The sequence below is a fragment of the Typha angustifolia genome, chromosome 10 (assembly GCF_048772165.1).
Source record: "Typha angustifolia cultivar Huaian chromosome 10, ASM4877216v1, whole genome shotgun sequence".
Taxonomy (NCBI): Eukaryota; Viridiplantae; Streptophyta; class Magnoliopsida; order Poales; family Typhaceae; genus Typha; species Typha angustifolia.
The window spans coordinates 2,457,529-2,484,117 of record NC_133248.1 but is presented as its reverse complement, the minus strand read 5'-3'; the positions used below and the strand labels follow the sequence as shown (position 1 = coordinate 2,484,117).

The following is a 26,589-nucleotide window of genomic DNA, read 5'->3' as shown; positions in this document are numbered from 1 at the left end:
TAAATCTAGAAGCCACTATGGAAATATGGAGCAAATCCTTTTGGCTATCTATCTTCTTGACATTACTTCTCTAAGTACTGGTGCTACATTGAGCAAGAAACATTTTGGTAAGAAGGGGCTATCTGGAGCTTATACCGTAGAGGGTTAATTCCTTTTAATGGATATCCGACTCGTTGAAGTTTTAGCTCATATATCTTGGGAAAGCCGTGGAGTTTTTATACTAACTCAAGAAGATTCTAGATGAACTAGAAAATGGCAGTTTCTGTCGACTATTTCCATTTCAAAAGTGGATAAGAAAAGTAATCAAATTGGCTGAAGTTTATTAGTGGAATATGTCACAAATTGGCTAATATTTTTTTTTAAAAATGATGTTGCACTAGGGTTGTTAAATAGGCTCTCGGTTTGAACCACTCGAGCTCAGCTTGTTTTTGGCTTGGCTCGATCTCAGCCACTTATCAAACAAGCCATGCTCAAGCTCAAAATTTCAAGCTCTTTTAGTAAATGTACCTAGATTGAAATAGCCTCACCTAGCTTGTGGTTGATTTGAATAAAATATATCATAGACGTGTGTGTATTATATCTTTTTTTGGGGGACACTTTTACAACAATGCACACTTGTTGCACTATTTCATTTTGTTGCAACCCAGGGATCAAATCTGCTATCGGTAACATATAAATCCCATTTCCATTGTGCTGTAACCTCCATTTTACTTTATCCCACATCAGGTGTAGATGAGGAATTAGAGGTCTCTGTAGATGCTCTTGTGCAGTACTAGCCCAAATTGTTAGTGCCAGCTTAGGTTTCTTGTGCTACTCTGATGTATTAAAATCTAAAATATCTAGTGTTTCCGGAACTGTGCCAAGCTCAAGCCAACTCGGTATTCTAGCAAGCGAGCTTCTGCTGTCCTGTAATAGGCTTGGTGCAAGCTTGAAAGTGAGCTTATGTTGTTTCAGGTACTTCTGAGCCAAAACCTGCCTGGCCTAGCTTGATTGAGCTCCAATAGTTTACACCCCTCTGTGGCAATGCTTTGATAGCATTTATCATTAAAGGGCCTGCAACTCCCCTTGAGCAATTTTCTCATATGACTAGAATGCAAAAATTGACTAAGATATCTCAATTATCTATTGATTGGTTATTTGGTTAGGCAAGAAACAATATTTTACAGGTAAAAATTTGGTTTGATTAGAAATGCTCTTGAACAGTGAAGTCAAATTCTTTCAATCTTTTATATAACGACACATATGTTGATGTTTGTTTAATCACCATTTCTAGACCTGATAGTATTATTCAAATATTTAAGTTAATGAATAGGAAATTGTTGATAGTGTGAGGTGACTTATCCGAGAGAGTGGTGGTGGAAACATAAATGTGGTTGAAGATGTCTTGTTTTTTCTTTTCTCTGCTTGTTGTGGGGCAAGGGGCAGGGGGAGGAGATGGCAATCTTAAATTAAAACTGTATACTCTTGTCCTTATTTTAGTTGACATTTGGCACCATTAAATACCATTATTTGGAGCATACTGTAAAGTTACTTTCCTTGCAATAAGTTAGGCAGCAAATTTCAGCTTATGTACAGAGGGGAACGTTTAAACAGATAGATAGGCAATGCTCTATTGTAGAAAGGAGACATGCATGCAAACCTTAGAAGTGGCAATGAGATTTGATATTGTAGCATAATTTATGCAATTAAAGTACATTCAGTATGGGATTGAACTTAACTTGATGTTTATTTCTCCTGGACATGAAGAGCTATCCATTTGTAGATGTTTATCTAACTTTTATACTGTTAGATATAAATGTAATACAACTTCAAGAACAGAAAAAAGTATTAATATAAGGACACAATCAGAAATGATAATACTAGAATGTTCATTCAAGCCCAAATCTTTACTTTTGAAATCTCCCATTTGGATTCTGTCTGACTATGTGAGATTAAATTAGTTTAAAATCTGATTTGATTACTAGACTTTGTCTTGTTACAACTGAGAAGATTTCAGTACAATCTGTTCTGTGTCTACAACTCTTAGGGACTTCCTTATGGCCAAATCTACTCAAAGTACTTGAAAAGTCTTAATAAGAGTGCAAAAAAGCACTGAGAGTGAGTCGTCTGATAATGATTTTCTCATTTGTTGGGAATATAGACACATATAGGTATGTTTCCAATTATAACTTCTAATAGTCCTTTGGTGGTATGCTGGCATAACTCATGTTGCTCCAAAATGGTCCTATGAAGATGAGAAAATGGAATACTTTTTACTGTTTGCTTATTTCATAGATAAGGGTATTGTAGATATGCTTCATAAACAACGCCATTGCACAACATTAAGGGAATACGTGTGAGGCAACATTTGCAAAGAAGCATTAATACGTTAATAGTATAATAAAATGGCAACTATATTCAATCTTACAGATATATAAGTTATCATATCATTATACCATGGCCTTAGTTCGAAGAAAAGAATGTAGTCTAAACCCTAAAGATATTTGAGAATGAATTTTTTATTTGGCTGGGTCCTGGCATGTTGAAGAATTGAAGTTGCACCAATGTATTACTGCTCTGTGTAGCTGGGCCCTACTTCATGTATTTGGTACTTGCCTTCAAGAAAGTAAATAACCACGAGTTAATAAATCAGTAATGACTTGCCACTTGGTCTTGAATTCTTGATTATTTCCACCCATTTCAATTTTACAAATTGACATGGTACTCTGGATGACAAGACCTGGTGGGATCTCATAGAAACATAACTTCTGATGTTTCTTATCTAGCAGGCCATTTATAGACCTGCTAGTTGAATTTAGATATTTAGTGATGCTGATTATGCACTCTATCTCTATTTTTATTAACCTAAGCTCCCGTTCACCTTTTTAGTGAGGTAATTCTTTTGTATGCAGATTTTGCATATGACATTCTTACCCTTGGATGGTTTCAAAATCCTGATGAGGTAGAAAACAATTGTACCTTCAAATTTGGCATGTTTAATTCCCCTTTTCCTATATTCTAGAAATCATAATAGAAGTTTCGTGATGCACATGTAAACTGTTTGAAATACCAGACTGTCCCCACTTCTGTGATTCTGGTATCGTAATTAAGGTAAAGTTCGTTAAGTTATACTATATCTAGCAGTAAGCTCAAATATGAATTGGAAGTGACTTGTAAACTTCATCAAATTGTTATCTTCATTCAGTGTGGAGCTTATTCCATGTTGGGTATAATGTTGAGTATGGTAGTAGACTCAGGCAAAGTGGTTCATACATTGCCATTCTTGTCTGTGAGACTTTTGCACATAAGAACATGTTGGATGATCTGATGCTTCCCCCGTGCATCATTTCCTTTTAGTCCTACGCAGAAGATTTAGGATTTGGTTTTGATCATGTTCTTTGACAAAGATGATTTATGAAGGCTATAAAATGTTAAAATTCAGTTTACCTTGCTTATCTTTAGCTTACTAAATGTTTGATATATTTTGATAGATGCATTTGGATGATACTTCTGGAGCTTACTTTGATTTTGGGAACCACACGGAAAAGGTAAGCTTGGTTCATATTTCATAAGTCATTGACATGCATCCTAGTCACTTGATTAACAAAGTTGTTGCATAATTTAAGTTGACTATGTAATACAAGTATTTACTCATTATATAGTCAAAGGACATGAATGCCCTACATGAGAAGATACTATGTAAACATGAATGCTGCAATCTGCATGACGTTACCACATGACCTTGTGATATTCGATATATGTCAGAAATAGCTCGTTTCATGCAAGATGGCTATCTTGTATTACTAGGAAGCACTTGAATGGCGTTAGGATGTAATTTAACTCCTAAACTTAGTTAGCTACTCTCATATCTTAAACTTGAATATGGTAGCTTAAACCGATTTAGGAAAATATGGTGTTTGGTGATAAACTGTTTTAGTGATGTTATGATTACACCTGATGTGACATAAAAAAGTAGTGAATTTAGGACCTATTTTATCAAATGACCAAAATACCCTTTATAGTGGATGAATGGATGAGAAGAGGAGAGGGAGAGAGGGAGAGAGTGAGAGAAGGATTGAAATGATAATTAGATTTTGTTGATAAATGTAAAATATTGGATGGAAGAGGAGGGAGAGAAGAATGGGTTTAAGTAGGTTGCGCCAAGGATGATTGTGCCAGCGGCGTACCGGCACGTGGCACGAGGGTCTTAATAGTAGTGCCGCTCACCATCGACCTCGTCGTAGATCGCCGATCGCCGCCCGCCGCTCGTCGTGACCGTCGCTTCATGCCCTAGCGCCCGATTCGGATCCGAACCCGCAACTTAAGTTTTTAACCCTCTCCTGATCTCTCTCTCTCTCTCTCTCTCTCTCTCTCTCTCTCTCTCTCTCTCTCTCTCTCTCTCTCTCTCTCTCTCTCGATCTCGATCTCTCTCTCTCGATCTCTCTTCTTTCTCGGGTGCTAGGGCACGAAGCAACAGCCGCGACGATCGGCGAGCGACGGCGACGGCGACGGCAACTACAAAGGCAAAGGTGAGTATCTCTTACCTCATTTTCTCATTCTTTTACGGCATGGCCGGCAAGTGCTAAACCCTTTTTATCTTAAACTAGTGTTCGGATACTAAAATAGTTTAGTGCTCACTAAACTGGTTTAAAAATAAACCTAAACCACATCCAAACGCAGCCGTAATGAATTTATGCAGCACCTACATGAAGATCTTATTTACCAAGCTTAGCATTGACATACATAATCAGTTATTAGTTATTTCCTTTTCATTTTCATCTTTTGCTGCATACCATAATGAATTAAGCCTTAAAGGAGGAGTTTGATGGATATAGAAGAAAAATATGGTGTTTTTGCTACCATTGGCAAAGAGGGGAAGGATAAGCTCATGGAATGGAACTTTTGGTGTAATAGAAAAGAAGGAAAATCAAATAGAGGATTAGTGCCAGTAAAAGAGGGGAAAGAAATCTGTTAACTCAGAAGAAATATGAGGGAAAAAGAAATGATAAGTAGACCTACTTATCATTTTTTTTTCTTTTTTTTTCCCATACTATAGACTTTACAGTAAATCTTTGACATTTAAATTGCATCATCCTAAGGTGGAAGAGATTCTTTGGAAGAAAATTTAACTTTTGCAGTTCCTGAGGCACATAATAGCGGAAATTCTGTTGAATATTTTGAAAAACTAAAGTAAACTTTGTTCTCCAGCCTTTGTACATATGTATATTGATACACAAACACACATGCATATTTCACTCATACTTGGAGAATCTTCCACCTTGGGTTTGATGCCAGCTAGACCATTATCTCCCTTGGTGGAGGGGTTACCTATTGTAGGACAAGGAACAACAGCAAGTGAACAGAGAAGATTTGAGGTGTGGTGATGGTGCTGCAAGCCTGCTGCTGGTTGTTTTCTTGTCTTCAGTGGATTTAGGAAGTGTTAGAAGAGTGGACAATAGTTATGACTTATGAGTCAAGATACAATAGAAAAAGTTGTCTCACTTAACATTTTTGATCCATTTGGATTATATCCCATTATTTTTAAGTGTAAACAGCTTAAGGTTTCGTTACATGGAATCCTTTGGACTATGGAAACTCAACTTCTGACTATTTTATATTTTTTGTTCTTTCTGAAAGCACTACTTATGGTTCTCTTAGGAGAACTAGTACTTGTTGAAAGTTGAATGTTTTTTTTTTGTCTAAAGATCATGCGAAATAGCTAATATATGGATATGAAATTAATTAGTTGTAAAATGTGCCACCATTGTCAATCTATAGATAATGGTGGTTCTTGATTGAATGAGCGCTTAGGTTTGAGTCTACCATGGCACAATTTATTAGGTTTCAAATCCAAATGGATTAAAATTTAACCCATAGGATAAATTTTTCTTCTATTGTAGTTTTTTTCTTATACATATCTATATGTTTTACCATTCTGCCTGAATAATATAATTATCTATTATTTTGCTTTCACCTTTCTGTACTTTTAGATTTTTAATTTTATATCAATTTTATGAAATTCAATATGTTTGAAAAATAGTGAAAATGTAATTCTTGACACGAAATCTAGAATGCCAGGATATTTCTTTTTTCATCTATAGATGGAAACCGAACCTAAAATCCAAACTTTGAACTTTCCTTAGAACATATGTTAACAATTTAAGCAACTATTTTTCCAGTTCATTGTTCTTAGGTAGTACAAGCTTTACTATGTCCTAATGAACTTGCTCATTCTATGAATCTACATCTCTCATACCTTTGTTGGTTAAGCTCTTCACCATGTTATACCATGATTCTTGTATTGCATGCCTGCATTCAGTCACTCACATTGATGTATGCTATTAGGAATTGAGCATACCTTACTTTTGATATCCCTTTTTCTTTTCAGTGCTTTATCTGTGGACTATACTTTAAATCGTAAAAATTGAATGGAATTTCAGTTTTTCCCAAGTTATTTGTCCCAACTTAGAAAATCCTAGAAAATTTGGGAAAAATCATGAGATCAGAATATAGCGCTAATGGACTTTATTTTAGCCTCTAAAACCTATTTTATGGCCCTAAAAAGGTTTGAATATTATATTTTTAATCATGTCAAGGCTATCAAGTATGCCAACAACACATAGATTGACATGCCACGTGCCAACAATATGTTTCATGCCGAGCCAAAGTCAGCATGCCTCATGCCTCTGGTATAGTGAACCTTGTTCCTAGTACTATTAAGGTGCACTTGCAACTTGGGAGGAGCAAGAGATAAAGTGTTATGCATTTTGTTTTCTTATCTTTGAGTAGAATCTTTCTTTTCCTTTTAGTTCAGTTCTTGACGAGTTTGGTTTTGAAGCAGAGAATTGGAACGACCTCTTCCAAATATGAATTTTTTTTTATTGAACTACTTGGATATTTAGTTTCCTATATAGCAAGACATCTAGAAGAACATTTAATTTAAAATAACTGTGAAAGAGATCAGTGGGCTAGTAAAGAGATCAGTGGGCTAGTACTATCAGTCCACTTACTCTCGAATTCAATATTGAACAATGTATTAGAAAAGAGAAATTTGTCTTAAATAATTTTGATGTGCATGAAAATGTTTGAATTAGTAGGTAGCTAAATGAATCTTTTGAGCAAGGATGGCTATGCTTGTGGCACGACCCGTCTCTACCATCGGCAGTCACGACATGTGTTGCGGCACTTGTTTGCCGTGCTACAAGGGAGGGAGAGATAAAGAGAGAGGGAGATTACCCACCTTTGCCTTTTGCTGCTCACTATCAAGCTTGCCGTCGCTACTTGCTATCTCGCTCGTCATCACCCATCGCTCACATGCTCTAGCTTGAGGAAGAAGATTGCCACTCGCGTTGGGGTACCCTAGCATGAGGAGGAAGGAGATTGGCCGGGTCAAATAAAAACTTTAGTTGCGTATCATTCCTCGAGCTAGGGCACTTGAGCGAGGCGAGCAACGATGAACAAGATGGCGTGCGGCAAAGGGCGAAGGCGAGCAGCGAAGGTTAGCAGATTATGGCTAGGAGGTGTGTCATGTGGCAGCTTTCGTGCAATGTGCCGGTATGCCGCCAGTATGGCCATCGTTGCTTTTGAGATTATCAAAAAGAAGAAGAAGAATTGTTGTTTCTCATTGCATTGGATTTCAACTTTTCATGTATCTCTCTTTATTCCTTCATTCCTCGTATAGATGTTCTGCATGCCCTATTCAAGGAACTTAGAGATGGTAGATGGTTTTCTTCTATTTTAGAAGCAATCATATTCCTGCCTGCATGATAAGTTACTAAAGTAAATAAGCATATTATCCATTTTCTTTTGCAAACGGAATCCAAAATACAATATTTATGAACAGAATAAATCTTAAGATATTATCACAACTTTTCCAGAAATTAAAAAACAAGTAGTTGTAAAGTCATTATAAACTAGAACTGCATCAATTGTGCACCTCAATATTCCCCAACCCCTAATTTTACTCAGCTCAACCTCTTTAAGAGTTTGTTAAGGACCTCATAGATACCATTCTAACATCAGAAGAAGAGGTATGTCCCAGATTCTGTAGAAAATACCAACTCTACCGATTTCTTTTGTTAGTACTTGGTGAAAAGTTAATACTCTCTACTTATGCAGCAGCAATAAAAAAAACTTAAGATTAGGAGAGATTGGAGACACCAATTAGTTTTTGCTTTGTTATCATAGAAGATCAGTAGAAAAAGCTGGATCTGGTACTGCTATTTCTTTCCTTCTCGTCATTATGGGTTTTAGGGTGGAAAGGAGAAGGGAGGGATTTAGGTTTGACAGGAGGGAGGAAAAGGCATGATTAAGTAACAAGTACTGAGAGGTTTTTAAGGAAGGGATGCTTGGTTACACATTATGTGGGGTGACAGAATAAAGAGGGCTCAAGTGAGAGGAGTTCATAAAAAATTTATCTTTATATCTTACTAGTTACCATGTGTACTGGAAAGCAAATCTTCCATATCCCATGGTAGCTTGTTTCTCCTTGTGCTTTGATCTTTTTGAAGTTTTCTAATCTCCTCAACTAGTTCCAATTTTCAAAATTCATTTTTTTTTAACAGTAACTGTGAAGTGTTAAAAAGTGCTCTTCTGAATCTCTGATTTTGCTGCAATAAATATTTGTAAATAGTGATATAGTGCCTATTATAAGTTTCTGTTCTAATTTTAGGTTCGTCTGAGATGGTATGAAGTGAAAAGCAAGGATACCATGCAAAGAGAGCTCTTAAGAGACACATTCGGAAGGCCCCAGCTAGCATTAGTTCCCCATGTTGGGTATGTCAGCCTTTTCCCATTTATGATGGGTATCATTCCACCTGTAAGTAACCAGTATCTGTCAGCCTCCATTGATTTATGTAGCTTTGTCAAAGGTTTTACAATTTTTTAGGATTTTCTGTCAATAAAATATATTCCAATCATCAGTTCCGTTGTTTGTCCAGGATTCATGGATTCTTCAAAAGCAGTTGGACCTTATTTCTAATCGCTCAATCTTGTGGACAGATTATGGACTTCGCTCACTTTCTAAGACAAGGTACTTCAGACTAATTTACAGTATATTTAGTTGGACGATGAAAAAAAAATGAAAAGCATTATGTATTCATTCGTTAGTCTATATATTCAGTTTGGTTATTTTCTTGTGTACATCAAAATGTACATCCATAGGATACTACTACCTGTGGGTAGTCACCTATATGTAGTATATATTGGTCATGTATATAATGTATGTGTTTTCATATATTCATCAATAACTTATGCAATTCTATGATCTAGTGATAATTTTAGTTACCAATCACTCAAAATTGTTACAAACTGATAACTGATTCATGAGTTAAACCCTATTTATATATTGGATATTTGCATTAGAACAAGTAATTTGTTTGGAATCTCAGCCTTGAGTGACAACTTTCAGAAAGTGCTTCACGTCCTACTATTTGGATGGAGAAAGTGGATTGGAAAGTAAGTTTCCCCACTTCTCAAGACCATCCAACTTTTCTGTTTTTGACTGGTTCAGTTTTCTCTCTTAAGGAAACAGACACTTCCCAACCCCATATATATTGCATGTGACTATAATCATTATAACTACCCATCTCACCAAACATTTCAGATTTTTCGCCGAACACTAGGAAATCAATTATTTCCTAGAAAGTGGCTTCTTTAGAAACTTTTGCTTTCAAAAATCACTTTCTTCCTTTCAATTCCTATCAACAAAACATGCCCTTAGCTAGTTCTAGACTTGTCAAGTAAAATATCCTTAATTTGTAAGCTTGACTGTTAATGCAAAAACTCTGTTGAATAATGAAAGCAGGTCCTTTTATAAATTTAAAATGCATTAAGACCAAATAAAGATTAATAATGAGACATTTAGGGTAAGGGCAGCTTGTTTCCAAGAAATACATGTGAAAGAGAATACCAGCTGCCATATATAAACTATTTAGGTCTCTCTTTTCTGTGTTTTGCTAATCGAACCAAATGTTACTTATAAATTGAAATGGCTCAGCTTGTATGGCACTATATATTTTCTCAGACCAGATATTTGCAGAACATCTGAAGATGCATGACACTTCCTCTGCTTTCTACATCTTACTTCTGTTCTTGAAAGTTGAAACTACCTTGCAGCTTTTCCCACTCAATTACATTTACTCTCTTGGAATTATTTAGACCTTACTAGAAAGTGCGATATGCTGACCTGTATCTTTGGCCTAGCTCATTGTACATGAAACGCAACACAGAGCATGATCCGCCTTATTGGAGAGGCCCCATTTGGATAAACATGAACTACATGATTCTTTCTGCACTGCATCACTATGCGCAAGGTACACATTTACTGTAATACATAACTAATAAAGGGAACAGTGGATTTTTTCACGCAACTATGCAAATATATTGTTGCTCTGGCAATCCTATTCTGCAGAGGATGGACCATACAAGCTCAGGGCACGCAGACTATATGACGAGCTTAGATCAAATTTGATCAGGTATCTCTCTCCTTTTCTTGTTCATCTTGTGTGAGAAAACCAAAGAATAAGAACTAGTATCCAAGAGAGAGGGAAGCCAGTACTATTATTTATTGGTTGCCACATTATAACAGGAACATCGCAAGGAACTACCACGAAAGCGGATTCTTGTGGGAAAACTATGATCAGAAGAACAAGGGGAAGGGCAAAGGTCAACGGCCATTTACCGGTTGGACATCTCTTATTGTTTTGATAATGGCAGAGGCTTATCCAAGCTTACATAGATAAACTCTTCCTCACACATCAAAGAGATTGGCTGCCTGGATTACAGATGACAGCTCCTAGACACCGCCGGAGTCAAGGTCAAGCATATTCTGCTTGGCTTTGAAATGCTATTTATTCATAAAGGCTAACTGCAATATTCAGGACTAACAGCTCTATCCATGATGTATTTTCTTGCTTGGCCTTTCTGATGATTCATTCCTATCTTATATGTCTGGAAATAGTGTCCAGTTTCCCCGGAACAGCCTATTTATGTTAAGTATTTGCTAGCAGTAAAATTCCTTTGCGACAATTTTATGAGGTGGGTCTGCATTATTTCAATTTGATCTGAGTTTAGGTTGATTTGAATCAAAATGAGCACTTTGTTAGTCATTTGAAGCACTTTTATTAGAAATCTGAAACAAACTTTGGATGTTTTACTAGGATTTAAGAGAGACAAGTTAGAGATTACAAAAAATTTATCTGGGCAGCTTGTACCTAAAACAAAAGTAAACTTTGTTCTCAGGAACTGTACAATATAAATAGGTTTATTTTTTTTCCTAAATAAACTTCTTTATTTTGGTATAGTAACTAAAAAATGAGGGAAAAAAAAATCTATGAGCTTCTCATCCCCTCCCTATTGGAGGAAGATAGTGAAGATGCATGATGCATAGTGCATGTAGGTGGCAATAAGGAAAAAAAAAATCTTCTTCACTAAAGGAAAAATCTTGTATATATATATATATATATATATATATATATATATACTTTTCTTATGGTGATAAGAGTGAAGGATGCATCTTTTTCACTAAAGAGTGTAGCTCCTCTTTACGTAGAAGTGGGAGATTCTTTTATTATAATCTTTTATATTTCCTTTATTGTAATCTCACTACAACATACTCCACATGCTTATCACAAATAAGAAGGAACATACTTCACGTGAGTTTACGTGATATATCTGTAAGCATCTTGTATACCGACAATAACCACCATGCACGTACTAGTGTCTGTTTTTATGACAAAATAAATTGACTAGTAGTGTGTGTTAGATTTTTCCCTCAGAATAGCACGTAATTCACAAATTACCTACTGGTGTTCGACTCATTCATTTAATAAATAAGCTAAACACAAGCTAAAATCTGAGTTTGAAATATAATGAGCTGAATACAAGCAAGACTTAGCTCGCTTTGTTTGAGCCTTGAAGGAAATGATTCTTTCTCCATATCATGGCAAGCAATATCTCTTAACATTGTTTTGATGGAAGAAGAAGCCTTCGAGAACCTCTTTAGTGAGGACTCATTAATTCCTTGCTTTGAAAGATTAGCCTTTGTATGCAGCTTTTCCAAGGGAGCTTGGAGACTTGTGAGCAATTCTTTTTTTTCTTTTTCTTTTTGACTTTCAAGCCATCCTACTTTATAAGCAACCCTGAGAGACTTGTTGGCTTATAACTAGAGGAGCTCGCAGCCTTTTATTAATCAATAGACGAGTTTTTTTTACCAAACTAGACCACTTTTTTTATTTTTTTAATCAAAATTATTATTATTATCAAATAGGGTTTAATTTACTGTAGCCCTAATAAAAATGCTAATTAGTTCAGTGTTTTTATCATTAGGTTATTTTTTTCCTTAACCGCTGAAAGATTAAATTAAAAAAATATATATAACATAAAATGTTAAATTAATCAGCATTTTAGGACCAGACGAAAATGTTGAACTATTTCTTCTATTTTACTTCGGTTGTGTTCACTTGTGGAATAAGAGTAGAATAGGTATAATTATTTTAAGTTTTTATACTAGAAGAAGAGAGCTAATACTAATATAAGCTATTCTAATATTTAGTTTAATACTAGTATAAAGAATAATTATTATATTTAATGTGACATAACGTTGATATATGAAAGTATTGAAAATTGGTGATGGAGGATAATACCCGACACTGAGTGTGCAAGGGTAATACCCGCACTATACAGTGTATACGAGGTTGCTTTGGAGAGGAGAAAAATAGGAGATAGCTACTATAGCTGATATGACTAGTAATTATGTGTTGTCATCTCAAAAGATAAAATAGTAATCTTGGGTTATTAATAAATAAATTTTAGAAAGTTGTATGGAATAAAATGAGAAAGAATATTGAATTAGTATATTAGAATAAAGTAAGATGTTGTTTAGTTACTATACTAAAATAAGACGGCTTATTCTAGAATAAGCATATTCTTATTCCACGAGTGAACTGAGACTTCATTTTTTTTTTCTTCTTCTTCCCCATTTCCTCCATATTTCTCTGTCCAAATTGCAAGCTCCATATCTTTCATTTCTCTTCTTCTTAATCTCTCCTTTTTTTTCCCTTCAATCTCTCTCTTTCATGTACTCTAAATCATTCGTAGACTTAAATTTAGTCTTAAGCTGATATGTTCAACAGTTTATTTTTATTTAGTGGTCTAGTTTAAAATAATATATTGATTAATGTTAAAAGCTTGAAGAACATTTTAGCGTTTTAAGTTGGGCAGTAGAACATTTGGTTTGATAAATAAGTCTGTGGCGAAGCCTAGTTTGGTAAATTATTCAGATACACATGTGAAAAAGAGAATAATTAATTTAATTTAAAACCACTCCCATCTCTCTCCCCCCCGTCCCACGATGAGATCGGAGCAAGAGCGCTCCTCCTCCTCCTCCAATGGCGTCTCACCGATCTCTTCTCATCTCTATCTTAATCTCTCTCCTCCTTATAATCCCCTTCTCTCTCGTGGTCTCCACCTTCGACTTCCGCTCTCGACTCCTCTCATTCTCCCTGCCCTTCCCCTCCCCTCCTCCCTGCTCCTCCTCCGCCGCCTCTGCCGGAATGAGGCGATCGCCGCCTCTCAAGGTGTTCATGTATGACCTCCCCCGCCGTTTCAACCTAGACATGCTCGGCTCTGCCGGCGAGAGGGGTCCGGCGGCCGGAGGTAGGTTCCCGGCGTGGCCGCCGGGGACGGGGATAAAGAGGCAGCACAGCGTCGAGTATTGGATGATGGCGTCGCTTGTAGGGAGTGGTGAGAAGGAAGAGGAGGAGGAGGAGGAGGGGAAGGAGGTCGTCAGGGTTTGGGATGGGGAGAAGGCGGAGGTGTTCTTCGTGCCGTTCTTCTCGTCGCTTAGTTTTAATGTGCATGGGAGGAATATGACGGATCCTGATACGGAGATCGATCGGCAGCTTCAGGTGCGTTGTGATTTTAATGGGAAAAAAAAGTGTTTCTTTTCGAAGAATTTTGAGTTGATTATTCCGTGAATTACTGGAGAATCCGAGATTTTTTAATCAACAAACGATAGAGAATACTTTATTCTTGAATCTTAGTGAGATATGGTAGGATAGTGTTTATAATTGAGGGAGATATTAAAAAAATAATAATCCAACTTGCTAATTAATGATCGAGATTTGAATTGCATAGTGATTTAAGATTTCTTTAAAGTAACAGTAAGTATTAGAACGGGTTAAGAGTGAGCCTTGCGAGGACATCTTATACGTATATTTCACTAAAGCCGTAAGAAAATGGACTTGGTTTTCAACTTCTGTATTTGGGGAGGCGGCAGATTCCGGTGATGGATTTGGGGAGACGGCGGATTCTCTGGTGACATCACCTTAAATCCACTTCATGGTGAAGGATATTTTAATTCACAAAAGATAATGCATTTGAAAAGCTATCACTTTTATTGTTAAAATATATGAGATCAATAGGAGGGGCTACAAAAAGAGAGGAATGAATGTTACTTTTCTGTCATTAAGGGAATGAATTTCAAGAAATAGTTTATTGGTGGATGAGTTGCAAAATAATAAGCTACCCTCATTTATTTAAAGGTTGCAAGTGTTACCTTGAAAAAAATAAAACTTGAACCGTGGACATCTTACACACCAACCTTTCCCTCCAGCTCTGCTTCCCAAATGAACCCTCACCTATTTGAGCATGGATTAATGTTTATTCTCAAATATGTGAGTAGGTTGTAGTTAGTGGAAGAGCGATGTACTTTGATGAGCTCGTTCAGATGTTCATCATTGCAAGGGTGCCTGGTAGTCTTCTGATATCATTAGCAAAAACAAAAAATTTGGATTTTGTAGTTGACAATTGGTATCAGGTTGCATTTAGATAGTATTCCTTTTGCCGCGTTTTATCATAGGATTTAAGGGAGATAGTGCATCAAGCTTTTTAGCAAGGGCCAACTTGATCTTCTTCCGTAGGGGATCTCGGATGATGGAACCGTAGGAGAGCCACCGACTCCAACTATCGTCCATGTACAACCCATACTAGATCTGACCAATGCTGCAATTTGGATAGAAATGAAATTGTGATGCTGAGATCTTAGGTAGAAACAGGTGATATTGTAGTAGGTAAGTTGCTTTCTTGCTTGCAAGAATTTATAGTCTGATACTAAAGATTTTTTAGTAGTCTAATGTTCGTATTTTAATTATTCGTTCACTTTCTGTTGGATTGGACCATTTTGGAAAATGACCAGCTATAGAGTGGCTTTTGGAAAAGAAATTTATGAGAATGTGATCCTTGAAGATGAACGGGAAAGAAAAACATTAGATATGAATTCTTGTGCGCCTTGGTTGAATGAAGGGAATACTTTCTGTTAGGTTTTCTTTAGGTAAATGCTGATGTTACTAATGGAAATCTCTATATCTATTTCCTCTTTTGAAGTTTAAGGTTTCTAATAATGATGGATTGGAGATTTGGTAATAGGAAACTAGGAACAATACACTAAAATGTATTTTTAGGTGTCGGCAAATTTGTCTGCAAATCTATATGTGGTCCCTCTAGACTCCCTATTGACATCTGGATGGCACTCCTACTACAGGTTGCCTGGTGATGTTTGAGTGAGCTTCTTTTGAAGGTAGGTTTCAACAGATAATGATGGTTTATGTGAAGCGATTATGAAAGGTTGCTCAATATCTTCCATTATTCTTTTGATAGGTTTCTTTGAGGGAGAAGTTAGTGTGGAGGATCTTGAGTTTATGACTTTATGTGCAGCATAAGTTAATCTGGAAGCTAGAGTTATTTTAGTCAATATTTTTGTGGTATTATCTTTCTTGAAATTCTAGCATCTTCATCTTTATTTTTATTTTTATTTTGGTTATACTGAACAGAAATAGATGAAAGCTTATTTGAGTAATCGTACTGTTGTTCACTTAGCAGCACTTGATATGCATAAGGCAGTGTATCTAAGAACTATGGTGGTACCCCTGCAAAGAAGTGTTTAGGTAGTGCTAGAGATAAAACAACTAAACAAGGATATTATTTGCCATTTAGCTTAATGTGAGTTGTGGTTGCTTGGCCCATCAACTTTTTTTTGTACCACCACTTTTGTAGCACCGCCCGATCTAGTATTCAGTTTTTACCTTCAAACATTTTCTATTTTTCTGGTTTTTTGCATTTGTTAAAATGTTGTTATGATCCTTATATATCCAATTGAATTTCTGGTGCCATCTGTGCCCTCCTTTATTCTGTACGTGTAGTGCCTTTGGCTGCCAGTATGCTGTAGGCTGCAGCAACCTTTATTAGCTTCTCCTATTGCTTTTTATGTGATTAACTGATTATCTTCTTTTTTTTCTTTTTTCCTTTTCTTCTATTTGTAGTAGCAAGGCTTTTCATGATTGTAGAGCCCAAAGGCTGCACCTAGTTTTTCCTGTGATATAGTTTTCCCTTGAAAGATGAGACTTTGAAATATACTTGTCAGCCTATATACTCATTAGCATATGCCTTGTCTGAAATGTGCAAATAATATCCTTACTTTCCTCAATCTGATTCTTTATTCTGTTTTTTGAGGATGAACATTTGCTATATTCTACCCTATATTTCAAAATGCATGTAAGGCAGGTTGCAAGATCAGTATAGCAGAAAAGTACAATAATCTTCTAAATATTCCTGAATCCAGGAATCATATAGAATTCAACAGTGTTTTTTCTTTGTTTTTTGTACAGGACAGATCCAAGAGGTCCAATTTTGTGTCCTCTTCTGCATTAGTTCCATTCTCTTACTGATTATTATTATCAAGTAGAGGTTCAAAGAAAATTACATCTGGAAACTCAAAAAGAGTTTTTATGTATTTCTTAGTTGGGTAACCCGAAGGCATGGTCTTCAAATGCTTATCATGCATTGTCAATTTCATGGTTGCAGGTTGACCTTCTCGACATTTTGAGGAAATCGAAATACTGGCAACGGTCAGCTGGCCGTGACCATGTGATTCCCATCCATCACCCAAATGCTTTTAGATTTTTGCGGGATCTTGTGAATGCTTCTATTCTTGTGGTTTCAGATTTTGCGCGATATCCCAGGAATGTTTCTTTCCTAAGAAAAGATGTTGTTGCTCCATATGTTCATGTTGTTGATTCCTTTTTGGATGACAATCCTCCTGACCCATTTGAATCTCGTTCTACGCTTCTCTTCTTTCGAGGTCGTACAGTCAGGAAAGATGTATGATGTTGTATCTTATCATTGTGTATATAGTATATGAATATAGTATGTGTACATCACTGATCTGGTCCACTATTTTTGCAGGAAGGAATTGTCCGTTTAAAACTAGCAAAGATGTTAAAAGTCTATGATGATGTGCACTTTGAGGATAGCCTTGCTACTGGCCAAGGCATAAAAGCAGTATGTTGGCAATTATAATTTTTCTTCTCCTTCTTTAGTACATGGTTCGATTATATTGATGCATTTCATACATGGTTTGGTATAATGTGGTTGCTCAGAGGCTCATTCAGTAGACATCTAAGTAGATTGCTTTGTCATGTCTTGTATGAGCACTTCAAAATTTTTTTTAATATATGTTAGATTGTGTTATGGGATTTAATCTGTTTGATCAGTTATCTGGTTCAATACAAATGTTTAACACTTGCCTTCTTGTTTGATAGGAGAACATATGTATTAGATGATACAATTTTGTTAAATGTTCGTTAGATATGTCTGCATTACCTTTCTTTATGAGAGAGCAGCTTAGGTAGCCCCTCGACCTGTGCTTTGAATACGCACTGAATTAAGTGCTTAGATGACCTCCCACAAACAGCAGTTTGGCATCTTAGTTAGTATATTTATTTTCTGTCTGTGCCTTTGCTCTTACATGTTTCTTATTATTCGTCTTCTGAGTTTTGCCTATAGAAATAGACAAGGTAATGATCCTGCCAGAAATTTGCGAGTGTTTACTTGTTTTTGTGCCTACTCATGTTATGCAGCAGCTTTTTTTCCTATGTGCTAGAGTTGGATCGATTTTCCTATTACGCAACAACGTTATATGACTGAATTGTCCACCAGTTTTGCAAATATGTTCTATTTTTAATCTGAACTTTTATCTTTTCCGTTTTTCTATTTCAATCATCATCATGCATATTTGAAACACTATATGCACTATTAGAAGTACAATAATATCTCAAAGTTTGATCTCACCAGTCCACAGAAGGCATGCGATCATCCAAGTTTTGTCTTCATCCAGCTGGGGACACTCCCTCCTCATGCCGCCTATTTGATGCCATCGTCAGCCATTGTGTCCCTGTGATCGTGAGCGACAAAATTGAGCTCCCTTTTGAAGATGAGATTGATTACACAGACTTCTCACTCTTCTTCTCAGTCCAAGAAGCTCTGCAGCCTGATTACTTGGTCACGCAGCTGAGGCAGATCAGCAAAGAGAGGTGGATTGAGATGTGGAGAACATTAAAGAATGTCTCTCACCACTACGAGTTCCAGCATCCCCCCAAAAGTGGCGATGCAGTGAACATGATATGGCGACAGGTGAGGCATAAGCTCCCTGCAGCCAATCTTGCTGTTCACAGGATTAAGAGGCTAAAAATTCCCGACTGGTGGGGATGAAGGTGATAATTGTGTGCATATTAGCCCTTGGAATCATGGCTTTTGGTGGGTACGAATTATGGAGCTTTGGCTGGCCATTCTGGGTGGCAAGAGGTCATAAATCAAATGCCAGTTTAGTGGTTCGACTGCCATTTTAGGTTACTGATGTGCAGTCAAGATATTACTTCCTACACCCAATTTTCCTTCATATTTGTTACCTTCATGCTGATTCGTTTTCCTGTATCAAAGGGAGAAAATAAGTATAAATGAAGCAGCTATTGACAGTGTATATACTATGTAATCAGCAACACTTATCGGATATTCTATTAGATTCATTTCTTTTGCCCGTCGACCGAACATTTTGAAATGTAAAACTGTGCATAAAATCATCCAGTCTGTACTACCAATCCTGCCTCCTTATAGGTGAATGAAAGAAACTTTAAAATCTACCTGCAATGCAATTCTTGGGAGAATGGTTGGTGCTTGAACCCAATTGCACTGCACATTGTATGCTAAATGAATATATAAATAAACATAAACTAAAGATGAAAATTATAAAAAAAATAAAATTAGGCAATCTATCTTCATCTGGATATCTACCAGAATTGTGCATAAAAATAGAAGGCAATTAATTTAGCCATAGTTCATAGGGTTTAGATGTAGTTTAGCCTAAAGTTTATATTCATATTAATAAAATAATAGGTATTATAAATATGGGGTAACTCATGAACCCCAAAAAAGACTAGCTTTGACACCAATTAAAGATTGTGCCAATGTTAAAACATGATACATATAGTTGCCACTATCTGATTTCTAATTACTCAAACTCATAATAAAATTCTATTTCTCCTTTTCCTCTAAAAATAAACTACTATATCCACTTCATTCTATATGATAATTTATACCCACTTAGATAACTTGATTAATAATAGGGGAGAGTTATCAACGAGGTAATTCTGGCCCCAAGACCTATTCCAACCATACATTTCATAAATTCATGAGAGATTAATTAAGAGGAAGAAGAGAAATTAAAAGTAATATCAAGATGGACTCAGTATTAGGAGAGAGTAATCAATAGGAAATGGATTGGAGATTAGAATGGAAACAAGTCAGGAAGAGATTGAGAGTTTGAGAACGAGAGTAATTGAAAGAAGGGAAAAATTGACAAAGATTGGGAGGAAGGGAAATATAAATGTTCCCTTCCTACCAATTTTAGTCAGAAAAACAAATTATTTCCACCAACAAAAGTGTTAATTTGAAGCATTTAGACAGTTCAAAAGTCTTAATGTCACGGATTTTTAACACCATGTAATAGTTCAATGGGTCTAAGTATAATTTACATTAAATTCAATTAGGACTATCTAGTAAGTAAAAAAAAAATTAAAGAACAAGAATATAGGAGCAAGATCAATTGATAATATCTATCCCATTTTTTTGCCACTGTGAAAACCTTCCAAATGTCTTTGGTTCATCTAGACATGATCATTAGTCTCGACACGTCTAAACCCGACCCGAACCCGCCCGGTTTTAATTAGGCTAAGCCCGGCCCATGCTTGATTTAGGCCTGGCTCGACCCAAGTCCAAGATGGTAGTGGGCGGCATAGGCTAAACCTTTGCCTGCCCGGCCCGACCTGAAAGTCCGATTCTACTACTCTCATCTATAGCTCAATTCATAATGCATGCATATTCTTATAATTTTTTTAATGATATTTAGTAAACTATATATCAATATATAAGTATGTTCCTATAAAATATAATTAAAATATCTTTATATAAGCCCATTAAACTCGGCGCAAAGAAATAAAATATTTTTTTTATATTTAACCCATTATGTTAGAGTCGTTATACCCAACATAAGCTCAATATCTAATGGGCTAGTGGGCGACAATAGACTAAAATATTCAAGCCCGCTCAGAGTGATTGGTGGGTTAGACCGTAAATAAATATTTAAGCCTAGTTGACCTGAAAAGTTCAATGGTCACGTTTTCATTGTTACATAATGTGATGGAGATAGGGCAAGAATAACTTGATCAAACGCATGCTTGCAGGAAGACTATGAAAGTCAATTATTCTTGTGGGGGTGTGGAAAGCTCTATTTTGTTTTTGTTTACATATTCCATGGAAGTCAAAGGCTTTGGGAAAGCTAAGATGACCATCTTTATAAACAAATTTTTGTCCTGAGTTTTTTAAACCCTTATATTTTATTTTTAATACCTTAAAAATAAACTGAGTTAACTTGCACCTATTTCATTAATTGTCAAAGAAATTAAAAAAAATATTAAATAACAAAGATAGAGTATTTTTTTTAATAAATTTCCCTTTTTATTTATTATCTTGGGAAAGAAAAAGAAGAAGAAAATATGTGCTATGAAATAAAAAAGGCAACCAAAAGGGTAATAACATATTAAGTTCCAAAGTACTATTGGTATGCTTAATAAATAATCAACTTCTTGCCATGTTGGCATCCTAAAGAATCTTTGACAAGGGTAGTGATTTATAATACAAATTAAATAATTACCAATTAATATAATTAATAATTTATCTTATAACTTTGTTAGTATTTTAAATTAAAAAGAAACTAAATGCACTACATAAACCTAATTTGGTATTAAAATTTGGCAGGATACCTAATTTTGCCAAACACACCATAAGACATTTATCCCCCTTCTTATTGACATTTGCATTTTATTCTATTATATATTCAATGTACTCAAATGGTGGCTAAGGATAGAGTTTTTGACCAACCCAACTCTGATCTAATTTATTTATTTTTAATAGAATTATTAAATAGATCTAATTCATTATAATTCTAATAAAAATGCTGAATTGATCAATGTTTTATTTCTAGGCAAAAATAATGTTTGGTCCTAAAATGCTAAATAATTTAATATTATATATATATATAAATTCTTTAACTTTAGTTTTTTAGCAATTAAAAAAATTACATAGTGATAAAAACGCTAAGCTGATCAGCATATTTGTAAGGACTACGATGAAATAAACCTCATTGGATAATAAGTTTGAAGGACAATCTATTTGGGTAAAAAAATAAAATAAGAAACAAGTCTAGTTTGATCAAAAACTCGCTAAAGACATTGGATATTTTCAATATAGATACATAGTAGGTGAATTTTTATGCAAATATATGCCAATAATGCCTTAAGCATCACTTACATTACATATGTATATATATATATATATATATATATATATATATATATATATATTTATTTTATTTTTTTTCTAACCCTTTTGGTTGAAAGTTAGGTTACATAATGGGGTATAATATGGAGGTCTACACCTACTTTTGTTCATCTTCAATAAGGCAACTCAAGGCTTTCTTCTAGAGTATAACTAATAATATCCTAGGATGGCCATCTTTGTCAAGCAATTCTATATTCATGGTAGAAAAATAGACATGAGCTTTCACACATGGGAAATGGAGGAGAAAAAAGGAGAGAGGAAAAGAAAAAAATAAATAAATAGAAGAGCTATAGAATGCCAACCACCAGGGTGGAAAAGAACTCTCAATCTTGATGACCATATTTCAAACAATTTTTAAGTATGTAGGAAGTCAACCATTTATAACCTCTAAATACTTTTCCCTTTAGCATGATCTTGAGGAGGATGAGGGTAAACAAGGGTGAATTATTCTTTGTAGACTATTTAAAAAAAATATTTAGGCTTACATTTGACTTAGATAACAACTAAGAATTTTGCTAGAAATAAGCTCAAGATGAGTAAAATCTAGGGATGAAAACGGATCGGATTAACTTCGACTCGATCCGCTATCCAACTCGATTTAGATAGGATTCGGACAAAAATCTTCTACTCGTCCTGGATACAGATTCGAACATGAGTAAGATTTTAAAAAAAATATTCGGATACGAATTCGGATATGAGTTAAAAATATAAATACAGATACGAGTCGGATATAATTTTTTAAATACTTTATAGTTTTTAGTTTACTTATTTAAATAATTAATATTGATCTATATTTTACTAAATTCATATGTATTTGATATGCAAAAAATTATTCTTTCTAAAAATCTTAATATTTTATGTTAATTATCTCAAAAAAAATAGCATAATTCATTTAAAATTCAATTTACATCGGATTAAAACTCAAATCTTTTATTTAAATATTCAAATATTACTGGTATCCCTTTAATTTAAATATGGTCTTAAATTTTGCCGATCTATCTAATATCCATGGGCTCATAGATAAAATAAACTTATATATATATATATATATATATATATATTAGAAAACTGATTAACTTCAAAAACATCTAAAATTGAGAGTTGAGAGGAGCAAATTAATAAATGTTTATCTATGAAGCATGACGTCTGTTTACCACTGTAAACATAATTACAATATTTGTGAATTTAATCAACAAAAAAAAACCCCTTCAATTTTTTTAGGCATTAAAAGTAAAATAAATATCTAGAGTAGAGTGTTTAATTATAATAAAAGTAAATATAGGGTCTTTTTGATAAATTTGTCTAAAAAAAATTGACCCAATGGAGAGGAGAGAGAGAAGAAAAATAAATAAATAAATGAATGAATGAATGAGGGGAAGTCTCAACTTTGTGTCGAGTGTATCGATAAAATGCTAAAAGCGTAGTATATAGGAGGAGAGTCGAAGGCACTTTCAAATACTCACAAATCTATCCGACGACGACGACATTGCTCCGAAGACTTAAAGACTTTTTCTTCCCGCCTGCTTCCAAACCCTACAATTGATCCTATTCCTCCTCTTCTTTCTCCCCTGCACCTACCCGAAACCTTAGCTACTACCAGCTCCGGCCATGGCGACGGCGACGCCGAGGGCGGACGGACAGGAGAAAGTGATGGCGGCGGCGCAGCACATCGTCAAGAGCCTCGCTACCTCCAAGAACGCGGCTGACGACATGATCCGCATCCTCTCCGGCTTCGACAACCGCCTTTCCTCTATCTCCGACCTCTTCTCGCCCCCTCCTCCCTCCTCCGTCGACCAGAGCGGAGATCCCACCACCGCTGCAGTTGAAGTCTCTGTCGACTCCGTCTCTGAAGCAGGGGAGGATAGGGAGATCGAGATCTTGGGGGACATCGAGATCGAGGAGGGGATCGCGGAAGCCGAAGCTATTCTTGAGGATGCCGAGAAGGTTGTGCAGCAGTGGGATGACTCCTCTGACTCCCTCATCTGGGATTCCTCCCCTTCCGCCGCCGGCGACTACCTCTCCGCCGTCGACGAGCTCATTTCCTTCTCCGCCTCCTCCTCTTCTCTCCTTGGCCGCGCCGAGACGGCTCTCCAGATCTCCATGACTCGCCTCGAGGATGAGTTCCGCCACCTCCTCCTCCGCGGTGCTGTCCCTCTCGCTTTTGACGACCTCCATGGCTCCCTCCGCCGCCTCTCCCTCTCCTCCTTTCCCTCAGACAATGACGATTCCAGCACCTCCATCGAGGTGGAGCACCATGATCACTTGCCCAACTGCGAAGACCACGCTCGGTTCTCCCTCGACCGGATCTCCTCCGATCTGATCCATCCTGAGGCGGTCGCAGAGCTCGCGGCGATCGCAGACCGCATGATCCGTGCTGGCTACGGCCAGGAGCTGTGCCAGGTTTATGTCAATGTCCGCCGCGACGCCCTCCTGGAATCCCTCGCCGCTCTCGGTGTTGACAAGTTGAGCATCGACGAGGTGCAGAGAATCGAGTGGGGCGCCCTTGACGTCAAGATGAAGAAATGGATTCAAGCATTGAAGGTTGTCGTTTGTGGAGTCCTCTCTGGTGAGCGGTGCATCTGCGATCAGATCTTTGCTGCTTCCAATGAGCTGAAAGAGGAGTGCTTTGCGGAGGCCACAAAAGGTTGTGTTCTTCAGCTGCTAAATTTTGGAGATGCCATTACCATCGTGCGGCGGTCATCGGAGAAGCTTTTCCGGATGCTTGGCATGTATGAGGCTCTTGCAGATGTAGCCACCGAACTTGAGGCATTGTTTGTTGGTGAGGCAAAGGAGTTCATCATGGAGGAGGCCAATGGAATTCTTTTGAGGTTGGGGGATGCGATAAGGGGCACGATTACTGAATTTGGGAATGCAGTTCAGGGGGAGAGTTCCCGTAAGCCATTGCAAGGCGGCGAGATCCACCCTCTGACTCGGTATGTGATGAATTATATCGGATTACTTGCTGATTATAGCAGCTCTCTCAATTTTCTTCTTTGTGATTATGTGACTGATGGAGATTGTTCTACTGGGGGTGCAAGTATAACGCCTTTGGCTTATTGTGTGCTTAAGTTGATCACATATCTAGAGGTTAAGATAGAGGAAAAATCTAAACTTTATGAAGATGGAGGAATGCAGTATATATTTTTGATGAATAATATATTATACATAGTCCAGAAGGTGAAGGATTCAGAGCTGAAGACATTCTTGGGAGATAACTGGATTCGAAAGCGTCGTGGCCAAATCCGGCAGTATGCAACGAGCTATCTTAGAGCTTCATGGACCAAGGTCTTGTCCTTTTTGAGGGATGATGGACTGGGAGGGAATGGGAGCTCCTCTAGCGCCTCAAAGACAATTTTAAAAGAAAGGTTCAAGAATTTTAATTTGGCTTTTGAAGAAATATATAGGACTCAGACAACTTGGAAGGTTCCAGATCCTCAACTTAGAGAAGAATTGAAGATATCATTATCAGAAATGGTAATTCCTGCTTATCGATCATTTGTGGGGCGATTCCGTGGTCAATTAGATGGTGGACGGCATTCGACAAAGTATATCAAGTACACTCCAGATGATTTAGAGAACCATGTATCAGATTTGTTTGAAGGGTTGCAGGGGTTGCCGAACATTCCAAGGAGAAAACTTAGCTTGTGATCTACGGTGCTGATCAAGGTGAGTACCATTTCGTGTTGAAACTTCCATGTGGAATTCATACTGTGTAAGCTTTATGCTATTGGTTTTATTGTTGTTTGCTTGGTCATACAACAATCTTCAATGCTTGTAATTTTGATGTACTATTTACAGTTAGTCCTCCACGTTGTAGTTTTTTCTCGATCTCTTTCCTGTCTATCATTAAACTATTTGTACAGTCACCAAAGCTAGTGCATGCAGTTCAGTTAACTTGAGTGTTTCTGAAGATTCATTGAATCGTTTTTCTTTAATGCGTGAGTTTTTGCAGTTCCATAGTCAACATGCACTTCGCAAAGTAGTTGCTGAAAGAGTGCTGTCTTTTGAAACTTTCACCCACTAGTTTTCTTTTTTAACATGTGTACCACTATTATATTGTTCTATTAGATGTGTTTTTCTGTGACTTCAATATTGTCATTTTGACAAATGTTGAGCAGAATAACTTCTTTTATTTTCTTCCTATTTCTTTTGGTGTGTCATATAGGGATACATTTCATGTATGGATATAATACTTTTAAGATAGTCCACTTGAACAAGGTTCTCAGTCATTTTGGGTATATGAAAATTTGTTTGAGGACTTGCACAACCTAACAGAAACATCTATTGGCCAGATATTGTGCATTATCTTTCTTTTACATAGATGTTTTCAGTCAAGTCGATGTTCTTATTATGTAGTCTAAATTTGATGTTTTGTTTTGAAGAACGAACTAATAATTATTATCAATGTCATACCTAAGGATTGGCTAGCAAGACACATATTGCAGCATATGACTTGCAAAGCTAGTATGCCGCTAGATCACTGAGAAGATGTTTAGAGCCAATTCTAAAAGGAACTCAATTGATTTCATTTGGAAAAGAATTCTACTAGTTGGAAAGTAATGAAACTGAAATAAAATCTATCTAATCTTGCTGTTTGGAATTAGATTAGAATTCATTTCATTATATTCTCTTTTCCTATTTTACCCATGAGAGTCGATAAGAATGTAATAGATTATGGGTTAATTTTGAGATTTGGAAAGATTAACTTAAGCGGCAGATGAATTCCTTCCAAATCTGACCTCAAATCATCGAATTTTGTTACATGCACTAAGATCCAACCCAAATCCATTAAAACCAATTTAAATTTCATCACTTAATAGTTCCAAACAATGAATTAGGTGAAATTAGAATTCCAAATCAATTGAATTCCACTGATTTGGT

At 36.3% G+C, this 26,589-nt stretch overlaps 3 protein-coding genes across 3 annotated transcripts in view; all 3 read left to right on the top strand.

Annotated features, from left to right (window-relative positions):
* LOC140768159 (mannosyl-oligosaccharide glucosidase GCS1) overlaps positions 1-11,007 on the top strand; it is a 46,241-nt gene extending 35,234 nt beyond the window's left edge. The window contains exons 17-22 of the mRNA XM_073108316.1: positions 3,471-3,527; positions 8,651-8,797; positions 8,919-9,010; positions 10,183-10,292; positions 10,391-10,454; positions 10,568-11,007. Of these exons, the coding sequence (XP_072964417.1) occupies positions 3,471-3,527; positions 8,651-8,797; positions 8,919-9,010; positions 10,183-10,292; positions 10,391-10,454; positions 10,568-10,721 (624 nt within the window). The 3' untranslated portion in view covers positions 10,722-11,007. The remainder of the gene's footprint in view (positions 1-3,470; positions 3,528-8,650; positions 8,798-8,918; positions 9,011-10,182; positions 10,293-10,390; positions 10,455-10,567) is intronic.
* A 2,178-nt stretch (positions 11,008-13,185) lies between these two features.
* On the top strand, positions 13,186-18,850 carry LOC140768160 (probable arabinosyltransferase ARAD1). The gene is made up of 4 exons (XM_073108317.1): positions 13,186-13,886; positions 16,840-17,136; positions 17,221-17,316; positions 18,109-18,850. The coding sequence occupies exons 1-4, from the start codon at positions 13,368-13,370 to the stop codon at positions 18,523-18,525; spliced, it is 1,329 nt and encodes a 442-aa protein (XP_072964418.1). The 5' UTR covers positions 13,186-13,367; the 3' UTR covers positions 18,526-18,850.
* Positions 18,851-23,107: 4,257 nt separating this feature from the next.
* Positions 23,108-25,643, top strand: LOC140769110 (exocyst complex component EXO70A1-like). The gene has a single exon (XM_073109673.1). It carries the CDS (start codon positions 23,317-23,319, stop codon positions 25,354-25,356), a length of 2,040 nt encoding a protein of 679 aa, XP_072965774.1. The 5' UTR covers positions 23,108-23,316; the 3' UTR covers positions 25,357-25,643.
* Positions 25,644-26,589: the final 946 nt, after the last annotated feature.